This window comes from Pogona vitticeps, chromosome 5 (assembly GCF_051106095.1).
Source record: "Pogona vitticeps strain Pit_001003342236 chromosome 5, PviZW2.1, whole genome shotgun sequence".
NCBI lineage: Eukaryota > Metazoa > Chordata > Lepidosauria > Squamata > Agamidae > Pogona > Pogona vitticeps.
Window position 1 is genome coordinate 63069308 of NC_135787.1, and position 15686 is coordinate 63084993.

At 38.3% G+C, this 15686-nt stretch overlaps 1 protein-coding gene across 16 annotated transcripts in view; it reads right to left on the bottom strand.

Annotated features, from left to right (window-relative positions):
• FAT1 (FAT atypical cadherin 1) overlaps positions 1-15686 on the bottom strand; it is a 142918-nt gene that overhangs the window by 77282 nt on the left and 49950 nt on the right. For all 16 annotated transcript variants that reach the window (XR_013545496.1, XM_078393971.1, XM_078393965.1 and 13 more), the window contains exon 3: positions 11213-11527. Coding sequence is in view for 15 of the 16 variants with exons in the window: in XM_078393971.1 (XP_078250097.1) it covers positions 11213-11527 (315 nt within the window). In the remaining variant the exon portion in view is untranslated. The remainder of the gene's footprint in view (positions 1-11212; positions 11528-15686) is intronic.

The following is a 15686-nucleotide window of genomic DNA, read 5'->3' on the forward strand; positions in this document are numbered from 1 at the left end:
AGTACAGACAGCTGCCTAATAGTAAAGCTGTGTCTGTTCTAGAATCCACATGTATACTTTAAAAGTAATTTGAGGATTGTAATCTTTATGCCCCACAGTCAGAGATGCATTCCCGCAGATCTTTCTTTGGCAAGGTGATTTAGAATGCTCTACTTTTTAAGTATGAGGAGTTCTATCAAGCTATTTGAAGTGAAGCTTAAATAAAATTATTTTATGTACTGCAATTTGAAAATTTGCAAGAAGGATCAACTCTGCAACTTGCAATAAAATTACAGTAATCAGGAAGCAAACAAATATTCATGGGATTCAGACCTGTTATTTTCACATAACTCCTTTAACGCCATTATTCTTAAAAGCAAGCATGGTTCATCTTAGTGGGGCCAACTTTGTTCATGCAACACAAGCCACCCTCCCCTTGATGCCAAAACCTAGCAGCAACAGGAGGGGAGAAAAGTCATTTAAGACAAAGATTTTATTTTCTTCTTCATTTAAATGCATTGTAGCTGTTTGTGGCTGAAAACTGGCAGCAAACCACTAAAACCCATTTAAAACAAGTGTCTGCTTGCTTTAAGTGGGGTTTCCCCTTTATGATGACAAATTTTGGCAGCAAATACCTATGACATATTTAAAACTAGCAAAAGAAAAATGACTCAGCCCCCTCCTCCCCCCAACCTTGTTTGCCACTGAAATACAAAGCTCTGATTTTGAGAGTGCTTTTGGGAGGGTACACAAATGCCCTTAGAGAACCACATGTAGTCCATTATCCCTGCTCTAAAGAATAATATTAATAAAAGTAGCAACAATAAGCAATACCATGTATCTAACTAGAAAAAAAGAGAGGGGACAGATTTGTCCAGCTAACAAACCCAGCAAATACAGTTGCATCATCCCTCGACATATTCTATCTCTCTGTATGTTCTTTAGTACTGCATGTGCTGGCTACTACATTAACTCACATCAAAAATTTCACAGAAACAGCCACTATGTTATCAGCAGCATGAAACATATTAAGAATGAATTTCACCCGATTATTGTGAGCACAGGTGTATGGCCATGTATGCTTGTAAGCCAGCTCAAAAAAAGCTACCTCTTTTGCAAGGATTATCTGATTAAGTGAGAGACAGCAGAAAGGGAAGATGTATTGAAACAGAAACTTCATGTTCAAAGAACAGCAACATACATGTTAGATGATAAATTCAAACATTTAATTAGCCTCACCCATTGTAAACAAATACTGAGAGTCAGTATAATGCAATGGTCATACCATTATTCTGCAACTAGAGTATCCTAGGTTTAAGTTTTTCTCTCGGTGGACTATGGACCTTGGGCCAGTCACACATTCTCAGCCTGACCACAGGCTTGTTGTGATGAGCAGAACAACATGCAGAAAACCATGTGAGGATCTAACACAAGACCACATTTTCACTCTTGCCTGCTCAAATAGCTATTAACAACAACAACGGTGTGCTGTCCAGTCAATTATGACTTTTCATAATTTTCCATGTAGAGAGTATTCCCTTCTTCAGGGGGTGCCCTGGGACGATGCAGCATGCCCAAGGTCACACAAGCTGGTTCTTCTCTTAGGTGGCACAGTGAGGAATCAAACTCCAATCTCTTTCTCTGAAGCCAGATATCTAAACCATTCAACTATATAGCTCTTCTATGACGACCCCCCAAATATTCTTACCTAGGAATTTGCTTCCAAACATGTAACAGAACCTTCAAAAATACACAGTAACGCTGCATGAGCCTACAACACATCTAAACAGATACGTAATGCCAAGCTCAGAAGGGAGCAGCTCTTGGTGAGCACCGCTTAGGGTTTCCAGCAAGGGGACTGGCACTTTGATCCCGTGCTGGGAAGTTAATACCTGAACCTGGCTTTTGTCTGCTCTACATCTTCCAGCTGGCTACATGCCTGAAAGGCAAACCGGCTTTGCTCAGGTACGCAGCTGCAGGCACTTATTTCCCCAATTTGGATGTAGAAGCAGCAAAAGTAAAGACAAATAGGAAGAGCGTGGAGTGAAGAATTTGAGACAGCACCCCTGTTCAAGCGTTCTTAAGTGTATTTATTCAAGGTGGGGAGGGAGGGATGCACTAGCCCTCCCCCTGCCACATTTCTTTTGCTTGTGTGAGAAGCAGTGAGTCTGAGGAAGAGATACTGCCATCCACAAAAATTCTCCATATGAAACATAACCCTGATTTGTTTGAAATTCAGCTTGTGCAGAGAGCCTCAGTGGACACAAGACTCAACTACTTTTGGAAAATGATGAGGAAAGGGTGGGGGCTAGTGCACTTGCCTCTTCTCATGTGCGGTAAATATGCTTACTAACACCTAAATAGGGCTACTACTTGATTGTCTGGTATGCTTGTTTGGCACCATGGCTGTAAAAGTAAGCCTGCACAATGACTGAAGATAAATTTTTAAAATATGTTTTTGTACTAAATATACCTTAATTCTAGATTTATTTATACATACCAAAACAGACTGCTCTTTGCTAGAAGAAAGCCTAGGTTGTTCAGAATCTTTTTATTTCTAAAATGCTTGAGACAACAGGCCGCAGGCAGCAGGCACACATGTGGCCACATGGGAGGTACTTGGAAGCAGTTATTTACAGAGAGTTCTGTGTCCAAATTTTAACATTCCTAGTACTGCAAATCACATATAATGAAAGGACACAATAAAGCATACATTGATTTCTTGTAAGAACATTTCTTTAAATATTTTTTTTTCTAGAACTATGTTTAAAATTGTTTTTCTGAACTAAAAATAATCATTTTAGCCTTTTTATTTAATAATGAATATGAAGCAAGTGAAACAGCTTGCTACTTACAGCAGATTTAATCTTAGTGAAAAGCAGAATTAAAATTTAGAACTATGTTCCTTAAAAAAAAAAACATTTAAAATTTTCAAGACATATTAAAATTCTTAGGTGCAGCAACTAATTACTACCTGCAATTTTACTTGCAACCAAACAATACAAGACAAGATAAACATGTCCACTTAGGGACTCACAGAGATTAAAGACAGAAATAATCCCAAATTTTTGAGCATGTAAATCCTATTATCTCCTGTAAGACTCATTAAACGTCTTAGTAAGCCTCTAGTCCTTCTTTTTTGCAGTACATATCACCTTCAGTGTCTTCTGAGACATATTAGAAGCCAAATAATAGGCAAAATCCATTCTGAACTCAGTTATAAAGAAATCCCGATTTTTGTTTGTTCAGGCTTCTTCTACCAGTTAGCTTTTTTAGCACCAAATGTGTACATTTTTGCTCCTAATCTTCCTTGGTTGTATAGGATAAATCTCAGCAGCTACCATATATTTTAACAAGTGCTAAAAATAACAAGATCATCTCAGGATTTGTAGCTTGATGACATCATTATTGTTATAACGCAAGCCCATTTTCCTTTTCATTTGAATCTAGGCAGACTGTGGAGAATCTGTATTGATGCCGGAAATAGTGAAGGACTAGATACAGACTAATACACTTCAACTGAATTTGGCCCAGACAAGACAAGAATTCATAACCAAACAGCCTGTCAATCAAGGAACAGAGTTCATGCCTGCTGAGATGGAGCTGTCCTACTTCTTGAAAATGCCAGGTTTACTTTGGGACCTTCCTTGACCCACTTACTATTGAAAGATGATAGTTATGGCCAGGAGTTCCATTCCCTGGAACCCACTCTATTCCCCTATAATGTTTCTGCTTGAAGCCCTGGAAAATGTTCTGAAAGTGGAAAATTTCTGATGTGAATGATCTATGATTCCTACTGTCTCTCAGTCACTGGTCATGCTTGCAGGGAGTGATGAAAGCTGCAATCTAACAATATATGGAGGGCCCCAAGTTCTCTAAACCTCTTCTACAGCAGATGATTCATTTCCTGATCAAGGGTGGGAAGCACACCACTCATGGACCACAGGTGTCTCCACAGCTGTTTTTCCAGGTCCTAAAGTCACTAGAACCCCCTTCCCCATCATCTTCAAAATACTTCTGGTCACTTTCAGTTTTACCAAGAGATGCTGGTACAACATGCGATGGGTCCAGAGGGATGGTAACTTAAGCCTCAATGGGCAAAATCCTGTTGTGAAACTTTGGACTTTGTGCAACTCAGATCAGGCACCAGAAATGCTTAACTTGCACTAAAAGCTGTCTACCTCTCAATTTTAGGTTCCAAGGCTCCATCAGATTCTCTTTTGTTCTGGGGAAGCTTTTTGGGGTTGGGGAGAGACTTCAAAAAAATCAAATATTGTCAACAGACTGCCACTATTAAGTTCAGAACTGCAGCTACTGATTCAGCTGCAATTGTTGATTTTTAAAAAACTCTCCATTGCCCACCCTGGATCTTATAAAGGCTTCTCCAGAGAAAATGGTGTCAAAGAGAGCCTAAGAACCTAGAACAAGAGGGATGAGAAGCTTTTAATTAGTGTAAGTTAAACTTTTCTGGCATCTGATCTGAGTTGCACTGGGTGCAAACATAGGCTACAGGGTTTTGCCCATTGATTTTTGTGAGTCCACTCTCTGTATAATCAATTATGCATCCACTCCATTTAGTACCCTTTATCAAAATCAGTAAGCCTATTAATGAAACAATCCAACCTCAAGGTAGGAGATAAATTCATTTAATTATTAAAGCAAAAGAAATTTCAGCCCACGGCTTAAACTATCCTGCTTGGCTATTGGCTCAGTCCTCATACACAGTGTGTATCAGTGTGATTATAATGGTATGAAACAGACTATATTGTTGGAGAAGATTATTTTACAGTTTGTTTGGTTTTACTTTGGTTTTGGTGTGTGCCTATTACTCTACCCTATGAGGTAGTAAGCAGGAAAGCAGAATGATAAAGATCAGAATGTAGTCTGACAGCCATTTTTACCTGTTTTGATGGCTTCATTGTTCAACATCAATATCACTACAAGTTTGGATATTCCCTTTCCCTGCCTCCCGAAAGGCTAATATTTGAACAAAATGATTCCACAGGGAAAGCTTTTCTAGATGGCTTTATTTTACTGAAAAGCTTTTGTTTGAAAATTGGTCTCAAATTATTTAGGATAGCAGTGATTTTTGAAAAACAGTATTATACAGACTTCCTGTCAATTACTAGGGGGTGGGGGAAGAAGGTTGTACCTAAGCAGATTAAACACACATGAAATTAAAAAAAACACAAGCTTTTCTTCAATTAGAAAACTGGGAAGTAGAGACAAGAAGTGGGGTGGGGTGAGAATAGGAGTATACTTTTCCGTCTGTACTTCTGTAAAAAAATTTTCCAAAAGTATCAGCAGATGCCATGGATTAACACAACTGATACCTGGTTCTTTCTTTGGAGGTTGACTCCAGGTCACATAGAGCAGAGGTTGTCAACCCCTGGTCTGCGGCCCGGTGCTGGTCCATGGCCTGAGCTGGACCGGCCATGAAGACAGACCTCCTGCATGCATTCCCTTCCCCACAGGTACTTTGCACAACCACACACATGGCAGCATGCATGCTCCCCCACCCCTTCATGCATGCGCCCAAGCACCCGCACAAAGGGGTGGGCAGGCGTACGGGTGTGCAGGTGCTTCTGCACATGTGTGAAAGGGTAGGGGAGCACTCACACCCCAAGAGCACACACATGCCCAAGTGTAGGGGGGTGCCCCACCTTCCTCAGAGGCTCAGCCAGTCCGCGGTCCCAAAAAGGTTGGGGACTGCTGACATAGGGGAAAGACACCACCCCACACTCCAGATTATTAAGGAAGAAATCAAAGCTCACATTATGAGAGGAATTTAAGCACTGGTTTGAAATGGAAAAAACACCTGTTGGCAGCTAGAGACAACCTAATGAGGATAGACTTTGCCATGTGGAGGCTGGACATACATTCCCAGGAGATGCATTACCTCTTTAGAGTAGGTATTCATGATAATAAAATATAGTCTAATGAAACTCATTACATCCACTAACACTGTCCCTCTCTTGCTGTTCCATGGGGAAATCAATGATACAGCCAGAAGAAACCTTGAATGGATCTCCAAAGACTGTGAGACTTTGGAAAATAAGGTAAAAGAATAAAGGGATATTTTCATCACTTCTTACTGTTGAAGGCCTAGGATTTAGCAATGAAAGCAGAACAGTGGAAGTGAGCAGCTAACTGCGCAGAAGATTATGTCAAGAAAGACTTGGTTTCATGTTCTGTGGCCCATAACATCCATATAAAAGACTCCATGCATTTCACAGAGACTGGGAAGAATGTACTTGCCAGAAACTTCATCACGTGGGCTTAAATATGGATAGGAGTGGAAAAAATTCAGAGTTAACAAATGAGCCACATACCAAGGATAAGAATATGGGTGGAAGAAGAAGAAGAAAGAGAGAATATGTGGAAGCCACTAATCTGCATGTAAATATGGCATGCAAAACTCATTGTCTTTATACACTACATTTATTCCTTCCGAACAAGTTGCTCAACATGAGTCCCAGCCTGATTATTTCCCATGTTCCATATACTGATTTTGATTTAATCTGAAAGGTACAACTAAGAATGAATGAAGACTCTGCAGAATGAGACTCATGGTTAGAGTATAGCAACAGAAGCTTTGTGTAATTTTCTGGACTTCTTTGGGGTGGGAATCACACAAGCTTTTTTGCAAGAAAACCTTGTAATTTGGGCAAATATATAAAGTACTGCTGCTAATGCTTAAAGCCCCTTGGTCTTGTTCTTGAAGTCTCAGGAGACCCCTTCCCACATTTTTGGAGGACCATAAAATTTGCAAGTATATCCTTACTGAAAAATATTCTTTATTATTGTTTATTCATTATTTATTGTATAGATACCCTGCCCTTATTTAAAATATTTATATGCCAGCTTTCTCTCAAAAGATCCAAAGCAGCTTACAGTATTTAAAAGAAATGAAGTTAAAAGGTAAATAATAAATTACTACAATATTAAAAAAAGAATTAAACAACTATCATATTAAAATACATAATAAGAACAATATTAAAAATACAAATAAAACACAGAATAAAAGGATACTTAAAAAAAAAAATCTCCTTGGTCAACCAGCCATTTCTCCTTTCTGCCAAAGAAAGGGCAATTAACAATAGCCACTGTTTAAAAACTAATATAGATTAAATAAATTGCCACCCAGAGTAGAACTTTGGCCTAGATGGGCGGGGTAGAAATCTAAATAAATAAATAAATAAATAAATAAATAAATAAATAAATAAATAAATAAATTCTTCTGGAGTAAAAATGAATGAGAAATATACTGATAAGAAAGCAGGTAAATGGAACTTTAGTTTTTTTCCACTGCTGACTCAAACATACTGCAGGAAATATAAAACCTTCACTAGTCAAACAATGGAGGCTTCCTTTGCAGTACAGTATGCTATTCTGCAACCACAGGTCCTTTTATTTCCTCACTAGGCAGTTTCCAGTGTTATCGGAAGTCTTTGGAAGTTGTCTGCAGTTGCAGCCACTTCCTATTTCACTTTGTTCTTTTTACAGATTACCCACCACAGTTGCCCTGAAGGGTCAGAATACTTGTAAGATGATAGCAGAAGTAAGCTTGACTATCTGCATTTTATGACTGGAGCATTCTAAAATTTTAATAGACGCTTGTAAACCTCATTGTGAAATTCCTGTACGCTCATTAACAACCATTTAATTCCTTTGTTTAAGATACTTTGAAGTCCTCATTAAATATATTGAGTACAGTTCAATAAGGGTGTCAGGCATTTTTAAAAAATAATAGTGCTAAAGTAAACAAAGAAAACATGAAATTGACTTCTTAATAGAAAAAGACAGACCAATGAGATCATATGCAATTATGAAACTATTTTCCTATCTGTAATTTTGGAAACAGATACGATGATAAAAACTGACAGATCTCCACAATGCAGCTCTTTCACGAATGATTTCGAAAAATCAGACGGACATCAACTAATGCAATACTTTTTCACAAATACCTCATCATTCTCATTTGATCTATGTGTATTTTAAATAGCCTGGCCATCAGAATTCTCAAAGTTTGGAAATTTATACACACTAGTATTTTGCTACATCAAATAAAACAGAAATTTTATTCTTTCACATGGCAGTTTGACTACTGCAATGTAGAGCTATCTTGAAAAAATGGTTCAGGAACTGCCACTATCTAGAATACTGCTACAGTATCATTTAAAAGAACTGGGAAGTCTCATCACATTCAAAGCCTTGAAAAGTTACAACTCCCGGCCAGAATGCCTAGCAGACAAAATAACATCAACTACTGCTACTACTACTTTTCCTAGCTTCAAGTCTACATTACACCTGTGCTTTATCAGCTGTTAGTGTTTCCTAGTCTATTTCCAGAACCAACATGAATAGATGGTTCCAACTCTAAAGCTCTAGATATCTTGAAATTGTGTTACCTAATAGACCACCTTTTCCTACATGCCCTTTCTCATACCTTAAGAGTCTCTTCAGAGGCCCTGCTCCTAAACACCCATACCAAATGAAGTGCACTAGAAAACACATCACTTGCTAAATGAAACGGCCTTCCCAGGGAGGTTAATCTACACAACCACTGTGATCTTTTCAACATTGAATGAAGAATTTTTTTGTTCACCAGAAGATTCACCAAGTTCTTCTTGCACAGTTGCATTATCAACAGCATAGTGTTTAAAGATGGATTCAAGTTAAGAAAGCACTGTAGATATTATATTTTGCACGCTGACTTCTATGACTCAGTACACAATGGCTATGGTGCTTTCTTAAATATCTATGATGATTTCTTAACTGTAAGCTTCCAAAGGTTATGCCATTAGCTGGCACAAATATACCAGAGGATTTTTGGTATGAAATCATGCTTTATTGACTGTCCCACTTGTATTGAATTAACTTGTTTGGAGGTTTCCTAACTCAATTTGTTAATCATTTAATCTATTTTGATAGTTTAGTTTTGTGCACTGCCCAGGAAACCTATCATGAGGACAGTTATTTGTTATGCATGTACTACAGGGAATATAGACCAGCAATGCTTCAGGTAAACAGAGAAATCTCTGCACCATTCAAGGGTTGGGTCTCTCTTTAGCACTGCTTTTACATGTAGCTTTGAACCAGGAATGTTTAATTACTGCTAAGTTAACCAATCTACATTTAAAGCAGATTCAGAGGCAGCTCCAAGGGGAATCAATCAAACCCTTTTGTTTGTGAGTTACAATCTAAGGGCTGTAGTCCCTAGGTAATTAGCAAAGCTCTCCTCCTCTCCACTTGAATTCAAGTAGCTCACATGGCTGAGCCATTACTAGTAGAGAAGCTTAAATTCCAGCCATTGTATTCAGATTTAACATGGTGTTCTCTTTCTAACAATGAAATAAGGTTGAGTGTTTTCCTTCTTCAAACTGTAGGGAGACAGAAAGATGCCAAATCCCTGAAAGGATCTGCATACACAAGCTTATGGATATTGACAACTGGTAGGAGACAAACCATACTGAGAAAGGAAAAACTGATATAATAAGTAACAATTTTTCAAACAACAAGTTTTCTAAAATGATGTTACCTATTTTTAAAAATTTAATCTGAACATTATATTATTATTTCATTTAACATTTTGCTTATTTCTTCTGGCCTGTTTAGAAACCATTAGAGTGTGTGTATGCATGAGATACAATCACCACCACCATCATCATCATCTTAGAACTGCAAAGCTGTAAGTGACCCTGTGGGTCAGCAAACTCAGCTGCTATTGATGGAGAATCAATAATACAGTAAATATAAAGTATTAATCTGGATATTTATTTGCAAATTAAATTATTTGCTTACTTGTGCATCCCTATATACAAGTCATTCAGCATTTGTGTGTGTGCGCGCACACACACACACACACACACACACACACACACACACACACACACACACACACACACACACACACACACACACACACACACACACACACACACACACACACACACACACCCCTGACAGAGAATGAGAGAGAAAGCAGGGCACTTCAAGTTCAAATATGCAAATGTCTCTACAAGGTTTCTTTCCTCCATCAAAGCAACAGCTTAAATCTCTAAGATAGAAAGAAACACGAGTAAGGAAACTACAAAAATACTATAGAGCACACCATCTTACCAATTTACACACTGATTTTTACACAAAATGCTTATAACAATCTCAAAACTAGCAGGCAACTATCAAACTAGTTTTCCAAGCAGAGCTCACAAATAGTGGGAAATGGTTATTCTCTTTCCTATATGGTGATATGTAAAAAAGAGGACACTCAAAACAATGAATATACTGCCAATTTCTTTGTGAAATTATAGGAGGGCCCTCTGACATAAACATCAGTTTTTTAAAAAAGGGCATCAAAGGATACACAATGCACTGCATATGTTACTTTAATCTGTTCCTTGAAAGATGAAGCACAAGGAAGTGAAACAAACTGTCTGGAAAGCTAATGAATGGGATAAATCTTTCTTTGAGACAGATGGGAGTTAAGGATCAAAACTATGAAACAGACAAATAACTATGTACTCTCAAGATTGAATGGGACCTGAAGTTTTTCTGATAATCTCGGCTAGGGTTTTCTTTATTCCTTGTCCTTCTATGATCTTATGCTCAGGGACAGACTATATAAGGCCATGAAGTATCTTAGTTTTCCTTTGCAAGGTGGCCCAATTTCTATTTCAAAATAAATATAAAATGTTAATACAAATATTTAATCTTTCTTAGGCGACTCCTGCTTCAGTCTCCAGATACTGTATTTAAAATGAATTTCCAGAGCTCAGATGGTTTGACAGCACATGAAAGTACATTATACTGCAAGCAGGTCCTGGAAAAAGAAGACATATGTTTTCTTTTTGTATGTTGAGTGAGCTGCACATACAGACTGAGGATTCCATGTTTGAATATTCCCATTCCAAGGCTACAGAACATTAGGACTTCTGAGAGAAAGCCACTAGCCCAAGCCTTACTTTTTAATTTGCTAGAAGATTTTATGTGGAAAACATCAAAATCTGATTCTCTACTTCCAAGCTTTGCATTCACAGTACAAGTTTACCTTGCTATTCAGATATGTAGACAGGCCCTGAAGGTACTCGTGAATTTTCTGTACATATACAAATCATAACTCAGAAATCACTTTTTCCCCTCTCTCATCTGTTGTGTTCTCATTTCTGTTTAAACATCTGGGAATCAGTGCTCTGCTGTAAACTTCAAGAGACAGCATCTGGGATTTACTTACCAGTTTTAGGATTCATGAAGAAGAATCCCTGTGGGTTTCCACTAGTAATCTTGTAGGTCAGTTTGTCATTAGAGCCTGAATCTTCATCGAAGGCTTCAATCTGAATGACTGACACATCCTTGGGTGAATTTTCCATGACTTCTGGGTAATAAACCGGCTGAGTAGTCTGTGGAGCATTGTCATTAACATTACCAACTTCTATGTAGATTTCAACGAAGGAAGACAGAGGAACGACGCCCTGGTCTGTTGCATAAATGGTTAGCCAGTAATGGGAAGTAGTCTCCCGGTCAAGCAAATCAGCAGTTGCTATTGTACCTGTTTATAAACATAAGGAAAAGAAAAGGCATTAACGTTGGTGCTGTATGCCTGATCACTATCAAATATGAAATCCTTCTGTCTTTTCCATGGCTCTTAAATATAGGTCAACATGAAACACCATCAACATTAAAAAACAAGAAACAAATAATCACAAATTATGGGAAGTTTTTTTGGGGGGGGGGAAACTGTAGTCTATCCACCAAATCATCCTGTGCATAACTGCCATTTTAATGTACATTCTCCATTCAAATAATATTTAATGACACCATATATAATATTTTCCATAAAGAGTGCTTAACTTCATTTATTCATGCCCTTAATATTCTTGCTCTAAATAGATTAGAAGTTGGTAACAAAGCAGAAATCAAATAAACACATCTTGGAAAAGCCTGAGCATAACACTTTTTAAAAAGTTCTGTTTTTGCTGAACTGTCATCAATAGCTTTTCCTTTTCCATACTGTTGTTGTTGTTGTTACAAATACTGCTATCCCCTCCCTAACAATAATAAACTTTCTCCATAAAGTACACTAGAACTAAAGGGATGAATGAGCTCAACATATTTAAGAATGTTTATTGTTATTAAGCAATTCAAGTTTCCATATGCCAATATCCTCTTTCATAGCTCCACCAGGGCAACAGGAGTGACACCACTGCAGTGTTAGAATGCCGCTCATTCAGCCTCCATCACCACAAGGAATGCTGGGGCTTGCAGTTCCCAAGAATCCTTAGAGGGAAACTCTTCTGTCCCCCCCCCCTTTCCCTTGTCCTATTAGGCAGGTTTGTGAAGACATGGCAAGGCAGTAAGTTGGCAACAGAAAAGACCAGGCACAGGAGACACCAAGAAGTGTTTGAGAGAGCCAAGGGTTGTTGGGCTCCTCCATTCATAAGAGGAGAGCTTTTTTTAAAAAAATTAGACAAACATACTCTAACCCTACCTCCCTCAACTTAAAAAAATAAAAAGAAAAATCCATCAACAATTTCCACACTTTGCTTCAAATGTTACCTAAAAAAATTAAGAACTACCACCAGATGTCACCATAGAAGCTTGTTTTTAAAAAATAACAGAATCTAGGCAATTTGGAAAACTATCAAGTCCCAGATTTTAAAAGCAGCAATTTCTATCATACACGCATACAATCACTTAATATACCCTTCAAACAAAAACATTTCTGTTTTATTGCAGGGAAATCTGCTAATGTCTGTAAAGCACAACAAAACCAGGATAATGAATGCAAAGCAAATTGTAATTTTATACTTTCCAACCTCTTTGACTTAATAATGACAGCTACAATTCAGCTACAATTTTCTTTAAAGACACATTACAATCACACACCATTACTGAATCACTGATATACCATTATGCTTCCAGGCTGTATGCCTGCTTTTAATGCTAAGGGCAGAAACACCCTTAATCACGAAGGTGCTATAAAAGAATAAGAGACTTCAGTAACAAAATGAACTCCATAAGTTATCTTTCATGGAACATCAGAAAATAACATCACTAGAGATGGGCACAAACCAGTGGCTTGTGCTGGTTCGTCTTTCGGACAAACAGGTAATCAGTGGTTCCCAGCCCTGCCTCTTCTGGTGGGCTCTGGTTTCCCTGACATGAAGCACTTATTCATGCCCATCTCTAAACATCACAGCTATGTACCTCAGCAGACTAGTGAGAAAATGAGTGTTTCAGCAATGCTCCTGTCATCTTTGTGAGACTGAGAATTTCTGGATAGACAGTAAGCTCAAGCCAGAGTTAGCAAATCTCCTGTGACCATGCTGGCTGAGGGACTTTGGAGGCTGTTCAAAATGTAACATTTCTAGTCTTTGGCTTACCCAATGGAGAATTGTTATTTGTTGCAGGACATAGAGATGCCTTCAAGGTGAAAAAACAAATATATAGGCATTGAGAAACCTCATGTTTGTCCCAGGTGGCACATCAAAGGAGAACTTGATTGCTGTGTAGGATGTGGTTATATAGGTACAGTACCAGATGCACCTATCAGACAGTGCCTGTGATGATTTTAAGCAGCACAGTTATCTTCTGTCATTCCCACCCTAAAATGGCTGTACCATGTTGTAAGCCAAAGCTCTGCCAGTCCAAATGAATCTTGCACAGGAACTGATTAATCCCAAGTAGTCTAGTAAAGACCCTGCCACAAGTATCCATGGAGTTATTCACACAGCAATATCAACCCAGCCTAAAGGTTTGCAATACAGTGGGGTCTTGACTTAAGAACGACTTGAGTTAAGAACATTTTGACTTAAGAACCGCTCTCATAGGAAAATATTGACTTGACTTACATACTTAGATTTGAGTTAAGAACTGAAAAAAAAACCATGTGGGAGGCAGGGAAAGTGCAAAATGTGAACTTTCAGTTAACTGTTGGCCAGTGAAAAGGGTGCCTGTCTGCTTCCTCACTCCTCCCAGCGTTTAGAGAGTGGATTGGGAGACAGTCTTCAGGCTGCCTGGTACTGTACTTGCCTGGACTGTATTTTCCCTGCCTTCCCTGAACCTTTCTTGACCTAAGAAAAAAAGAAACAAAATATCCCCCTCTAGTGGTCGAAGGCGGAATAGCAGCTTCCCATTAGTTTCTATGGACGGAAAAGAGCAGATACGGATTAAATGGTTTTCAATGCATTCCTATGGGAAATGCAGATTTGACTTGAGAACTTTTTGACTTGACAACCGCCTTCCAATACAGATTAAGTTCTCAAGTCAAGACCCCATTGTATGCACATATATCCTGCAGGATGATGTGTTAATACCCATTTTGCTCATTACTAATTGTGCTGAAAGTAATCATTTATATGTTTGCTGTATTTACAGTCTGCTTCTCCTCCAATGAGCTCAAAATGATAGGCTCAATTATTATCCTCTGCTTTTCATTCCCACAGCACAATCCTGTCATTTAAGAACATGGCCCAAAATCATGCACTAAGTTTCATGGCTCAGTAGAGACCAGAATATTGATCTTGTAAGCATATGGTCAACTCTAAAAACTATCCATACTAGCTAGGGGCCAAATTCCTTCATACACTGCAGGATAGCTTCCCCGTTTGGAAGATTCCATCCCATATAACTCTACCTGATGGTGGGATATCACACCATTATCTTACACCGTGAAAACACTTACATTGGGTCTACAGACACACATGGGAGGTACCTGGAAGCAGTTATTCACAGAGAGCTCTGTGTCCAAAGTTTAACATTCCTAACAATTACATACTGTATAATGAAAGGACACAAGAAAGCACACATTTATTTCTTGTGAGAACATCCCTTTAATTTTTTTCTAGAAATATGTTTAACATTTTTTTTCCAAATAACGCTACCAATGGGAAGAGTAGCTGTGTGCATTTAGCCTCAACTAACTACAGTCATATCTATCTTGTTCCACATTCTCAGTGCTTGTCTCAAAAAGGAACAAGCTAATGTTAACATACCTCTCCTTCTTTAAATGGGCAGACATAGTACAATTAAACTCTCCTGTTATATTTTACAGATTCCAGCTTCACTAGCTGAAAGAGGAATGCTGGAAACTATGTAAATTTCATTTCATTAAAAGGATGGGTCTACAAATATTCTCCTGTGCTTATCACAGTCAGCAGGATTCACACATATACATATCTGTGCCTTTATTTGGGGTTGGGCACCCAACTATTGAAAGGTTTAAATGAAAAACAGTTTTTTTTAAAGAAATCACTATTTTCTGAATGGGATTACTACATTTACTTCTATAAGTCACAGTTAATTTACAATTATGACAGAAATGTCCATGAACATTTGCCATTACTACAGCCTATGCAGAGATGATCTGCGGGCCAAACCACACACTCAAACCATCAATGTCGCCTCACAAAACAGACTAACATGGCTACTTTTTTAAAACTACTTTAACCAGTTGTAACTTTGTCTCAAGTAGCTAGGTCCTTTAAACCCATTAAGCCCAGAAAGAGGCTTTACACAAAATCCCAAGGAGTCCCAAAGTAACCCATTATACAAACCTTGCAAATTATGTACTAACCTAATCAAATGCTTCTTTGGTGAAAATGGGGAGGGGGCTTATGAGATGTTGCTTCTGTGTCCAAGAGGGCAACTTGAGACTCTAAAAATATTCTTGGGCTGCAATTTTCATCAGCCCCGAGTAGCATAACTAC